Below are 12,134 nucleotides of genomic sequence, written 5' to 3'. Positions count from 1 at the left end.
AACACATAGATGTAGTTGGTGTGGCTGAGACATGGTTAGACTCTTCGCATGACTGGGCTGTTAATATTGAGGGTTTTACACTATTTAGGAAAGACCGGGACAATAGAAAAGGTGGTGGTGTGTGCCTGTATGTGAGGAGTGATCTAAAGAAAAGTGTGAAAGAGGCAATTGTGGGTGCAGATGGTGAGGATGTGGAAACCTTATGGGTGGAAGTTCAAAGGGATATAAACACTGAAAAAATAATACTTGGTGTAATCTATAGACCCCCTAACATCACAGAAGAGATAGAAACGCAACTGTATAACCAAATCTTTGCTTGCTAATCCCTTCAAAGGTGTTTGCTAATGTCTGATCTTCCATACCTGATTCCTGCTCATTTAACTATTGAACCAGTTCCACCTGTCCTGACCTCGACCTATTTATCCTAGTGACCCGCTGCTGCCTGCCCCAACCTTTGTTAGGGCTCATGAACACAAACGTATTTTCTTTCTGTGTCAGTTCGTTTTTTTTTGTTTTTTTTGCGGACCGTATGCAGAACCATTCATTTCAATGGGACCGGAAAAAAAAATGGAAGTTACTGTGTGCATTCCTTTTCCGTATTTACGTTCTGCAAAAGAATAGAACATGTCCTATTATTGTCTGCATTACAGACAAGGATAGTAATGTTCTATTAGAAGCCAGCTGTTCCGTTCTGCAAAATGCGGAATGCACACAGACGCCATCTGTATTTTTTGCGGTTCTGTTTTTTGCGGACTGCAAAATACATACGGTCGGGTGCATGACCCTTAACTGGATGTAACGTACTCTGCCTAGCCTGACCTTGGCTTCTCTACTGACCACAATTTCGCCTTTCCTTTTTACCCGGCAGGGTCATTGTTCCCCTGCAGCTGATCCTTGTATGGGGGTGAGAGGGTGAAGACCAGGGGACCATTAGATACCACCCTTGGACTTAGGCCCCTTTCAAACAGGCGAGTTTTCCGCTCGGGTGCAATACTTGATGTGAACGCATTGCACCCGCACTGAATCCGGACCCATTCATTTCTGAATGGGGCTGTGTGAAAATCGCAAGCATCCGCAAGCAAGTGCGGATGCGGTGCAATTTTCACGCACGGTTGATGGGAGACGATCAGAATGGGGACCCAATCTTTATTATTTTCCCTTATAACATGGTTACAAGGGAAAATAATAGCATTCTTAATACAGAATGCTAAGTAACTTAGAGATGGAGGGATTAAAAAATAAAACAAAATAATTAAACTCACCTCATCCACTTGTTCGCGCAGCCCGGCCCGCCTTCATTCTTCTTCTTTGATGACCTGGGAGGAAAAGGACCTTTGGTGACATCACTGCGCTCATCACATGGTCCATCACCATGATGATGGACCATGTGATGAGCGAGGAGTCATCAAACCATGGTGATGGATCATGTCATAGACCGTATGATGAGTCCAGTGACATCACCAAAGGTCCTTTTTTCCCAGGTCCTCAAAGAAGAAGAAAGAAGAGAAGCCGGGCTGCGCAAACAGGTGGATGAGGTGAGTTTAATGTTTTCAAAAAAAAAATTAACCCCTCCGTCCCCAATTTACTTTGCATTCTGTATTAAGAATGCTATTATTTTCCCTTATAACCATGTTATAAGGGAAAATAATAAAATCTAAACAACACCGATCCCAAACCCACCTTCTGTGGTACCAGGTCTGGGTACCAAACATGCCGATTTTTCTCATGCGCCTGCAAAAAGCATTAAAACGCTTTGCACTTGTGCGGAAAAATCGCGCATTTTCCCACGATGGACCCGCAACCTATCCGGCCGCCCGTGTGAAAGAGGCCTTAGGCCTAAGCCCACTGCGCTATACAGAGTAAGAGTGCATTCACACAACCGTATGTATTTTGCAGTCCACAAAACGCAGATCCACAAAAAATATGGGTTGTGTCCGTGTGACATCAGTGTTGCATTAGTTTTTTTGGGGGACCTATGGTAACAATGCCTATTCTTTTCTGCAAAACAGAAAAGAATAGGTCATTTTCTATCTTATTTGCAGGAACTGACGTATATACAGATGCTGTCCTAATTTTATGCAGCCCCTTTAAAATAAATGGGTCTGCATCCAATTCACAAAAAAGTGGATCGGATGTGGAGCAAAAATATGGTTGTGTGAATGGGGCCTAAGGGTGCGTTCAACTGACTGTATGTATTTTGCCGTCCGCCAAAAATAAGGATGACGTCTGTGTGGCATCCATGGTGTATATGTTTTTGTTTGCGGATCCATTGTAACAATGCCTATTCTTGTCCGCAAAACACACCAGAATAGGTCATGTTCTATCTTTTTTGCGGGACTGTGGACTGGACATACAGATGTGGACAGCACATGGTGTGCTGTCCGCATTTTCGGCAGCCCCATTTAAAATGAATGGGTCAGTGTACAATCCGCATATAGTCCCGCAAAAAAGATAGAACATGTCCTATTTTTGTCTGTTTTGCAAAAAAGAATAGGCATTGTTACAATGGATCCGCAATAAAAAACAAAAAACGGATGCAACGTGGATGTCATCCATATTTTTTGCAGATTTGCGTTTTGCAGGCAGCAAAATGCATACGACCATGTGAATGCACCCCTAGGCCACCTGCACACGAGTGTGGGTGAACGCACATAAGATCTGCACGAATTTCTGCGTGGATTTATGTGCGTTTCTGCACCATATCCACACCAAATCCACAATTTATAACAGGGATTTTTGGTGCGAATTTGATGTGGTTTTGCCACAGATCTCATACTTTATTGAATAAGAGTGAAATCCGCAACTAAACCGCAAACGTAATTCACGTAATTGATATTTGGATATTTGGAAATCTGCACCGCATCTCAATTTTCTGCACGGAAGAAAGAAGAAAATGTACGTGAGATTTGTGTAATCTCATACACTTTGCTGGTACTGTACTAGGCTGCGGTTTTTCTGCACGGTAGTCCGTGCATAAAAAACGCACATGTTCCTTGACACGTTTCACTGTTTCTTCTGTAGAGAAGATAGGATAATTCAACCTCCTTTATGTAATTTCTGTTTCCTACTTTTCTACTATGGACACACTACTGTATACTGTCCAATAATGTTGTGTCTCTGAGGGTGTGTGCGCATCTGGAGCTGTAAAGCTCTGGAGATCTCTGCCTAGGACAGCACACTTCCTCTGACATACAGGATCTATGAGGTTCAGCGTTTTCTATAAAAATAAACAAAATCCACCAGCACCCATGAGAAGAATGAAACCTCAGGCTTCTCAGAGCTTATCCCATTGACACGTGGGAAAAAGCTACTGTACCATCAAGAGATTGACATCTGCTCCAAGTACAGGACCACAAAGTCTACAAAGGAGCCCAAATGTATGTTTAAAAGGGTTTTCCAGGCTTTTAATATTGATTATTAGTGTTGAGCGAAGTTAGGGAAAATTCGATTAGGCTGCTTCACCAAATTTGACAAAAAAATTCACCTTGTGGCGAATTACTTTGTCAAGAATCGCATTTCCTTGTAAGTAGTGGGTGCAATGACAGGGAACAACGATTGCGCCGCCCCCCGACATTGCACCCTCTCAGATACCGCGTTCATACTTACCTCATCCATTTGATCATGAAGAGCCGGCTACCACCATCTCGATTGAAGATCCACTTCGAAATCTTGCGCGGCCCGTGATGATGTCATCACGTCAGCCAGCGTGGTGATGTCATATGTAACCACAGACGGGATCTTCAATAGAGATGGCAGCAGTGGGCTCTTTGCACTCAAATAGATGAGGTAATGCAATGAGCAGGATACGGGGTATACACACTGATGCCAAATTATGCAATGACTGGGTCAGGTGTAGATGATAGTCTATGTTTTGTAGTTGTTTGTGACGCCAATTGCAGCGAGTGCAGGGTACTACCCCAGGGCCCTTCCAAGATGTTATAACTCACGCCCCAGGTTAGGAATGCGAGAGTGGTGTAATTGCCTATAATGTCTCTGTATGGTGATGATAATGGTGTCAACGGTGTCTCCTACCTTGGTACAGCTGGACTCCTGGCTCACTTGCAATAAATTGAGTGTAGTGATAGGAGGAGTAATAGAGGGATTTTGCAGCAGAAATTGATGTCCAGACCTTTGGTAAAGCTTGCAGGAGAGGACGTCTGCTTAGTAGCTCTAAAACGGTGGCAGGAATTTGGCTTCTGCACTTCTTTATGTCTTCTTCTTTATGGGGACGGACTAGCTGAGGAGGAATATGGCTTCTACTGGGTCTCTGGACTTTACTCACAGTTGCATTCTCAGGGGATGCTTTCTTCCTTTCTTTACTTCAGTATTGTAATGCATTGGATGTGAGTGTATTACACACTGTAATACACTTACAGCCTTCCTGCCTGTGAGATCCAGGGTGCTGAATCTCACAGGCTTATATGGAAGGCAGCCCCGATGCCTGTGGAATGCATCGGGCTGGCTTCCCTACCATCGGGTCCCGGTCAGCGCGGGGACCCGATGGGGAAGGGTAGGAAGCTCCCTCCACAAACCCTGCACATGCCGCGGTCAGCGCTGACCGCGGCATAGTGAGGGTTAATGCGCCGGCTTCAGTGTTTTCACCAATGCCGGCGCATACAGCAGGGGTCTGGCTAATGGGAACAGCCAGTCCCCTGCAGCTGCAGTACTACGGCGCTGGTTGGGAAGTCACTTCAAGCAGCGCCATACTATTACGGCGCTGGTCAGGAAGGGTTAAGTGCATGTATTTCTGCACGTGGCTGTAATGGACAGTGGGGGTGATTCCACTGTGCCAACTCACCGGTTTGACTTTGGGCTATTCCTGAGGAAGTTGTCCTGGCATTCCCTTAGTTTTAACCCTTGTACAGGGATATGGTCTTTGCTGCAGGGGAGATGCCTGGTCACTACCTCTTGGAATAATCCCAGTTTAGTTGGAAGCTGACCCACAGGGGTCAGAGATGCACCAAGGGATCAGGCAATGCTTGTAGTCAGGAAACGGGTTGAGGTCAGGGCAGGCAGAGTTCATGCGTATCTGAGAAACAAGTCTGAGGTCAGGGCAGGCAGCTGAGGGTCAATATGGCAAACAGGCATAAGTCAGGACAGGCAGCGGAAGGTTATATTTAGTAAACAAGTAGAGATCGTTACACAGGTAGACAAACTCAGGGCCGGCCTTTGGGGTGTGCAAGCTGTGTGGCCGCACGGGGCGCCATGGCAACAGGGGCGCCCGACTGCCACAAACACCACACATTGTAACGACATGCAGGACTGTCACCTCCCGGCAGTGCCCTTACTACTTTATAGACGCCCTGCCTGTGTCACAACTTGCACGCTTCTGATTTACGAGATTCGAATCCGACAAATCCCAGGAATACAGAAGGTCGTGGGTTCAAGTCCCAGCAGAAACTTTTCTGAAATACAGGCTAAATTAGAATACGCAAGCACTGACTCCATATATGGACATACAGCGTGGGACACAGGCCGGAAGAGGCCTGCATCACATCGCTAACATGGAGGTAAGTATAAGCGTTTTCTTTTTTTTTATACCCGACTGTTACTGCCACATGGGGGGAGCGGGAGGCACTTAATACTGGCACATGGGAGGAGGGGGGTTGGCACTTGATACTGGCACATGGGAGGAGGGGGGTTGGCTCCTGATACTGGCACATGGGGGGGTTTGGCACTATGATACTGGCACATGGGGGGGATGGAGAGAGGCACTTGATACTGGCACATGGGGGGTGGCACTATGATACTGGTACATGGGGGGGTGGGAAGGAGAGAGGCACTTGATACTGGCACATTGGGGGGGGAGATGGCACTATGATACTGGGACATATGGGGGAGGGAGAGAGGCACTTAATACTGGCACATTGCGGGGGGAGATGGCAATTTAATACTGGCACATGGGGGGTGGGTGGTTAGGAGAGAGGCACTTGATACTGGCACATTTGGGGGGGTAGAGATGGCACTATGATACCGGGACATGGGGGAGAAGAGAGGCACTTGATACTGGCACATGGGGGTTTGGCACTTGATACTGGCACATGAGGGGTTTGGCACTTGATACTGGCACATGAGGGGTTTGGCACTATGATACTGGCACATGGGGGGTGGGAAGGAGAGAGGCACTTGATACTGGCACATTGGGGGGGGAGATGGCACTATGATACTGGCACATTGGGGGGAGAGATGGCACTATGATACTGGCACTTTGGGGGGGGGGGGCGAGATGGCACTATGATACTGGGACATGTGGGGGGGAGAGAGGCACTTGATACTGGCACATGATGGGGGCATCTATGGGGACACTTACTGGCACATTATTGGGGGGCATTATGAGGGTCCCTTTTTACTGGCACAATTATAAGGCCCTTAATCATATCCAGTGTCACCCATAGCCAGTCTCCTGCCCCCCTTAATCATACCCTGTTACCTTTGCCCAGTCCCCTGCCCTTCTTAATCATACCCAGTGTCACCCTTACCCATCATCCTGTGATTTCCATAGTTCCATGACTTTTCCTTTTTTGCAAATTCAATGTTGTGAAGTGTATACTACTAAAACAAAGACAATGTTTTCCAACATGGTCTCCTGGAACTGGTTTTTATATACAACATGCTAAACACATTCTAAAAAATGAAAATTGTATGAGGGGCTCACACAAAGAAAGTAATGGGTGTTGGAGGGTTCATTATCAATTTGGGTCACCTAATCCCAATAGATTAAAAAAAGAGAATTGATAAAAAAGAGATAGGAATTCCTCCTTCTGCAATGTATGTAGGACAAGGAAAATTTGTATTATAAACCCCCCAAAAAATACATAAAAATTAAAAAATTAGCATGATCCAATATTGCACGTAATAGTAATAGCAAATTCATATATTAAATTCATGAAATATTGTCCCAAAAATATTACTTAATAACGTAGCATATGAGTAATTCATACACTGAGGTAATAAATCATGATCACCATACAATCATGCAATACATAGTTGTATATAATTGATTTGATGTACAATCTATGATTAGAATCTCTTGTAATTAATACACGATTAGTTGAGGTGTCTTATAATTATTATCTAGAAAATATGTCTATTGTTTTGTGTCAATGATTGATCCTCCTAGTGATAGAAATAGTGATAGATAGTGAATTACACTTATATGCTACGTTATTAAGCAATATTTTGGGGACACTATTTCATTAATTTAATATGTGAATTTGCTATTACTATTACGTGCAATATTGGATCATGCAAATTTTTTAATTTTTATATTTTTTATGTATTTTATTTTGGGTTTATAATAGAAAAAAAAATGCTACAAATTTTCCTTGTCCTACAAATAGTAGACCCCCTAAATTATAATATGAGATAAATAGATAGATTAGATCTATATACCAGCGTCAGAGGACCTTACAAGGAGGAGGTATAAGAGGAGAGGACTATAACTCCCATCATGTCCAGGTCGTTATTATGGGATATCAGAGGACATTTCAGGGAGGAGGTATAAGATGAGAGGGCTACAACTCCAAGCATGTCCAGGCTCATATTATGTGATATCAGAGGACCTTACAGAGGGGGTATATGAGAGGAGAACTACAACTCCCAGAATGTCCAGGCCATTATTATGAGATATCAGAGGACAATTCAGAGAGGGAGTAAAAGAGGAGAGGACTACAACTCCCAGACATTGTTGGTAATTTATAAATCCTAGCCAGACAATTTTTTAGGTCCCAGAAAGAGGACATGTCCAGGAAAAAGAAGATGTATGGTCACCCTAAGACTAGATAGATAGATAGATAGATAGATAGATAGATAGATTATAGATATGAGGTAGATAGGATAAAAAAAAAATGGAATTTCCCAGGACCTTCTCTAATTTGCTTCCTGCAAAGAAAGCTTCTCAGTTACTCCACAAGTCCCCTGAGATCTGCGTATAGTAAAGCATAAGCAAATATCCTTTCTAAAGAACACATGATTTTGTTCTCCATCATGAACACTTAGTAGATTTCTGAATAATGACATACTGCATGTGTCTGTGTAGATAAATAGATATAAAAAAAAAATATGAGATGAATAGATACAAATTTAGCTGAGGTAAAATTAACCCTGATAACGCTGGTAACACATGTCAAAAGCCATTGAAATACATTGCAAGAGTTAACCTTTTTGTGCCATTTTTTACTTAACGCTTAAGCCATCGAGTTTAGCTCAGCTGCATCTGTAGATAGATGGATAGATAGATAGATATGAAATAGATAGCTAGATTGATAGATAATTGTCTGTAAGAACAGGCTGCAGCGGTCACATGTTGTAATGTCATCGCTGCAGTCAATCAAAGTCTGACAGGGAGGATCGGAGTGGCAGTGTTCGATCTTGGAAAAAACCCTTAACTAAACTATTAATTAACAGGAATGCCACTAGATGTTGTCTATTATTTAGTTACAAGATACAAGGCACCATATAGCTAGTATGTGTGTGTATATATATATTACCTTCTAGAGCAAATATCCTTTCTCCCAGTGATTCCACGATGGTTGACAAGGCCAGCTCTTCGGAGACATTAAAGAAATGTTTTTCTTTCGGTTCACTTGCGATGGAAAGTATCTCGTTGACCAGCTTCTCTGTGCTGATGTTCCCTCTGTTGTAGCTTCCAAGAATCTAAAATGATAATTAGAGATGAGCGAAGTTTTGTAAAATTCGATTCAGCTGCTTGGCCGAATTTTACAAAAAAATTTGCTTCTTGACTAATCATTTTGTCACGAAGCGCATTTCTTTGTAAGTAGTGGGTGCAATGATAGGGAGCAGCGATTGCGCTGCTCCCCGTCATTGTACCCCTCAGATGCCGCGTTCAAACATCTGATGTACATAACACTGTGTAAAATAAAAAATGTTTTAATAAATATATCATACTTACCTGATCTATTTGCTTGCAACGGGCCAGCCGCCGGGATTTTGCTTGAAGATGCGGCGCGAAATCTCGGACGGCCCTAGATGATGTCATCATGCCAGCCGGCGTGGTGACGTCATACGTCACTGTGCATGGGATTTCGGACAATATCTTCAAGCAAGATGGTGGCGGCCGGCCCATCGCGAGCAAATAGATCAGGTAAGTATGATTCCCCCCCCCCCCCCCCCCCCCCCCCCCAGTATTTCAGGTTAAATCGATTCGCTACCACGAAGCACAAGGAAATTCGGCTTTGCAGCAAATCAAATTTATTCTGAAATTCGGATCAAAGTCCACTTTTTGGAATTTGATTAGTTCAACACTAGTTAAAATGCAATAATGTAAACAGCAATTCTCACTATTGCAGTCAAATATTCTATGTTCACGAGCCTTCGTTGTGTATCACATGCAGCATCATGTAGGCTAACATAACCTAACTATACTGCTATGGTCTGAGCCTTGTGCACAGAGAGAGTCTTATCAGTGACTGACAGCCATCACTATATACAATATACGCTTACACAGGGAATGCTATCAATCACTAATAGATACATATTATATTAAATATATATATATATATATATTGAATTATAATATTTGAATCTTTATTATTTTATTATATTGAATTATATTGAACTATATTGAATTATATTTAATTATTATTATCATCATTTTATTATATTGTATTTTATTTTATATTATATTTATAGTATACTAGCAGAAGGACCCGGCTTTGCACAGGTATATTTCATCTATTTTATTTAAAGGGATTCTGTCACCTCCCCTAAGGCAAAAAACGATTTAAAAGCAGCCATGCAGCACAGCTTACCTGGATTAGGCTGTGCTGTTCTATCTTGAAATCCGTCCAGCAGTTACTTCAAAAAACGAGTTTGATCAATAAGGAAATGCGTCCTGAAGGTGCCCAGAGGGGCGTTTTTTTCTTCTGAGAGAGCCCAGTACCGCCCCTCTTTCAGTGCCCAGCCCGCCTTCCTAGTACTTTCTAACCGCCGCCCCCAGCCTGCCACAGCCTCTCCTGCCTCTCCTCCCCCTCCCTCACGCCGAACGAAGTCTCGCACAGGCGCAGTAACCACTGAGGGCTGCGCCTGTGCGATCATCAGGAGACTGAGGGCGGCAGCTTCATCTTCGTCACTGGGCATGCGCCGAGCCCAGTGACGTCCGATATTAGCTCTTTCCCTCAGTCAGTCTTGTAGGAAGCGCAGAGGATTGCCGATCGCTGCTGCACCCTGCGCTTTCTCCAGTCTGCCTGCCACAGTGAAGACGGCCAGCGATTTCTTTCCCCACCCTCCCTTCAGGAAAGAAATAAGTATTTGTTGGGGCGAATTAGGTATTATTATATTAAGTAAAGGCAGGCAGACTGGAGAAAGCGCAGGGTGCAGCAGCCGATCGGCAATCCTCTGCGCTTCCTACCAGGCTGACTGAGGGAAAGAGCTAACATCGGACGTCACTGGGCTCGGCGCATGCCCAGTAACGAAGATGAAGCTGCCGCCCTCAGTCTCCTGATGATCGCACAGGCGCAGCCCTCAGTGGGTACTGCGCCTGTGCGAGACTTCGTTCGGCGTGAGGGAGGGGGAGGAGAGGGAGGGGAGGCTGTGGCAGGCTGGGGGCGGCGGTTAGAAAGTACTAGGAAGGCGGGCTGGGCACTGAAAGAGGGGCGGTACTGGGCTCTCTCAGAAGAAAAAAACGCCCCTCTGGGCACCTTCAGGACGCATTTCCTTATTGATCAAACTCGTTTTTTGAAGTAACTGCTGGACGGATTTCAAGATAGACCAGCACAGCCTAATCCAGGTAAGCTGTGCTGCATGGCTGCTTTTAAATCGTTTTTTGCCTTAGGGGAGGTGACAGAATCCCTTTAATGTTTGTGAGTGTCGTTAAAAGATATCAACAGTATCCACTATAACAGTCACATCTACAGTACCCCGGCCCCCTTAACAGTGACCTCCACAGCCCCCCACCCCTTAACACTGACCCCCCCCCAGTGCTGAGTCTCCTTAAAATGGGACCTCCACAGCAGCCCACCCCCTTAACTTTGACCTTCACAGCAGCCTGCTGTCACGGTGCGGTGTGGGTAGTAAACTCTACACCAAACACAAGAGGGAAGGGAAAAGGTGCTAGGCCTGGAAACTAGGGAAATGGGAAAAAGGTCACCACCTAGTGAATCCCTAAACCGAGCCCTGACTACTATCAGTATGAACAGATCTAGATGGTAAGATTGTTCATACGCAGGAACTTAGAGCCCTGTCTGACCCTAAAGGGCCCCTGAAATCGTGTCAGGACAAAGAAGTCCTTCCCAGGTGAAGGAACAGGAGACTCCCTTAGGCCTAATACCAAAAGATAGGGGAATCCAACAAATAAGAAATAAGGAAAAGACACAAAGTACGCGGATGAGCAGGAACTCAGAGGAGAACCAACACCAGCACTTCCACAACCAAAAAGGAGGTATCAACCGCAGAGCATGATGGGTGAGACCAGATTAAATAGAGGAGTAGGAATGACCACTTAAGCTACACCTGAGACAAGAAGTGTGGTCATACCCAGCAACAACACAGAAACAAGTGAAACCAAAGAGGCTGTCAGATCACATCACGTACAGCCAGTCTCTTAGATCTTCTGACCCCTGTCACGGGAGAGACTGTGACACATGCCCCTTTAACAGTGAGTTCCACAGCACCCCACCCCGTTGACAGTGACCTCCACAGGGGCCCGTCCCCTTAACAGTGACCTCTACAGCACCCACCCCATAACACTGATTATAGGTTACAGTCCCCTTAACTGTGACCTCCACCATTCTCGGCCCCCTTAACAGAAACCTCCACAGTGACTGCCCCTTTAACAGTGACTGCCACAGTACCCCGCTGCCTTAACAGTGACCTCACACTACTCGGCTGCCACTTAAATAGTGGTCTTCACAGTCCCCTACTCCCTTAACAGTGACCTCCACAGTGCCTGCCCCTTTAACATTGACCTGCACAGCGGCCTTCCCCTTTAATAGTAACATCCACAGCGCCCTTACCTTTAACAGTGACCTCCACGGCGGCCGCCCCTTTATCAATGGCCTCCACAGTATCCTGTCTCCTTAACAGTGATTTACACAACACCACGCCCCCTTAACAGAGACCTCTACAGCACCCTGCCCCTTAACACAGCCTCTATAGCTGACCGTCCCCTTAACTGT

At 44.9% G+C, this 12,134-nt stretch overlaps 1 protein-coding gene across 1 annotated transcript in view; it reads right to left on the bottom strand.

Moving 5' to 3' along the window:
• ITGA1 (integrin subunit alpha 1) overlaps positions 1-12,134 on the bottom strand; it is a 276,177-nt gene that overhangs the window by 106,894 nt on the left and 157,149 nt on the right. The window contains exon 9 of the mRNA XM_044276225.1: positions 8,490-8,655. Coding sequence (XP_044132160.1) covers positions 8,490-8,655 — 166 coding nt within the window. The remainder of the gene's footprint in view (positions 1-8,489; positions 8,656-12,134) is intronic.

The sequence above is a fragment of the Bufo gargarizans genome, chromosome 1 (genome assembly GCF_014858855.1).
Source record: "Bufo gargarizans isolate SCDJY-AF-19 chromosome 1, ASM1485885v1, whole genome shotgun sequence".
Classification (NCBI taxonomy): Eukaryota; Metazoa; Chordata; class Amphibia; order Anura; family Bufonidae; genus Bufo; species Bufo gargarizans.
This window is presented reverse-complemented; position numbering and strand designations above follow the sequence as displayed.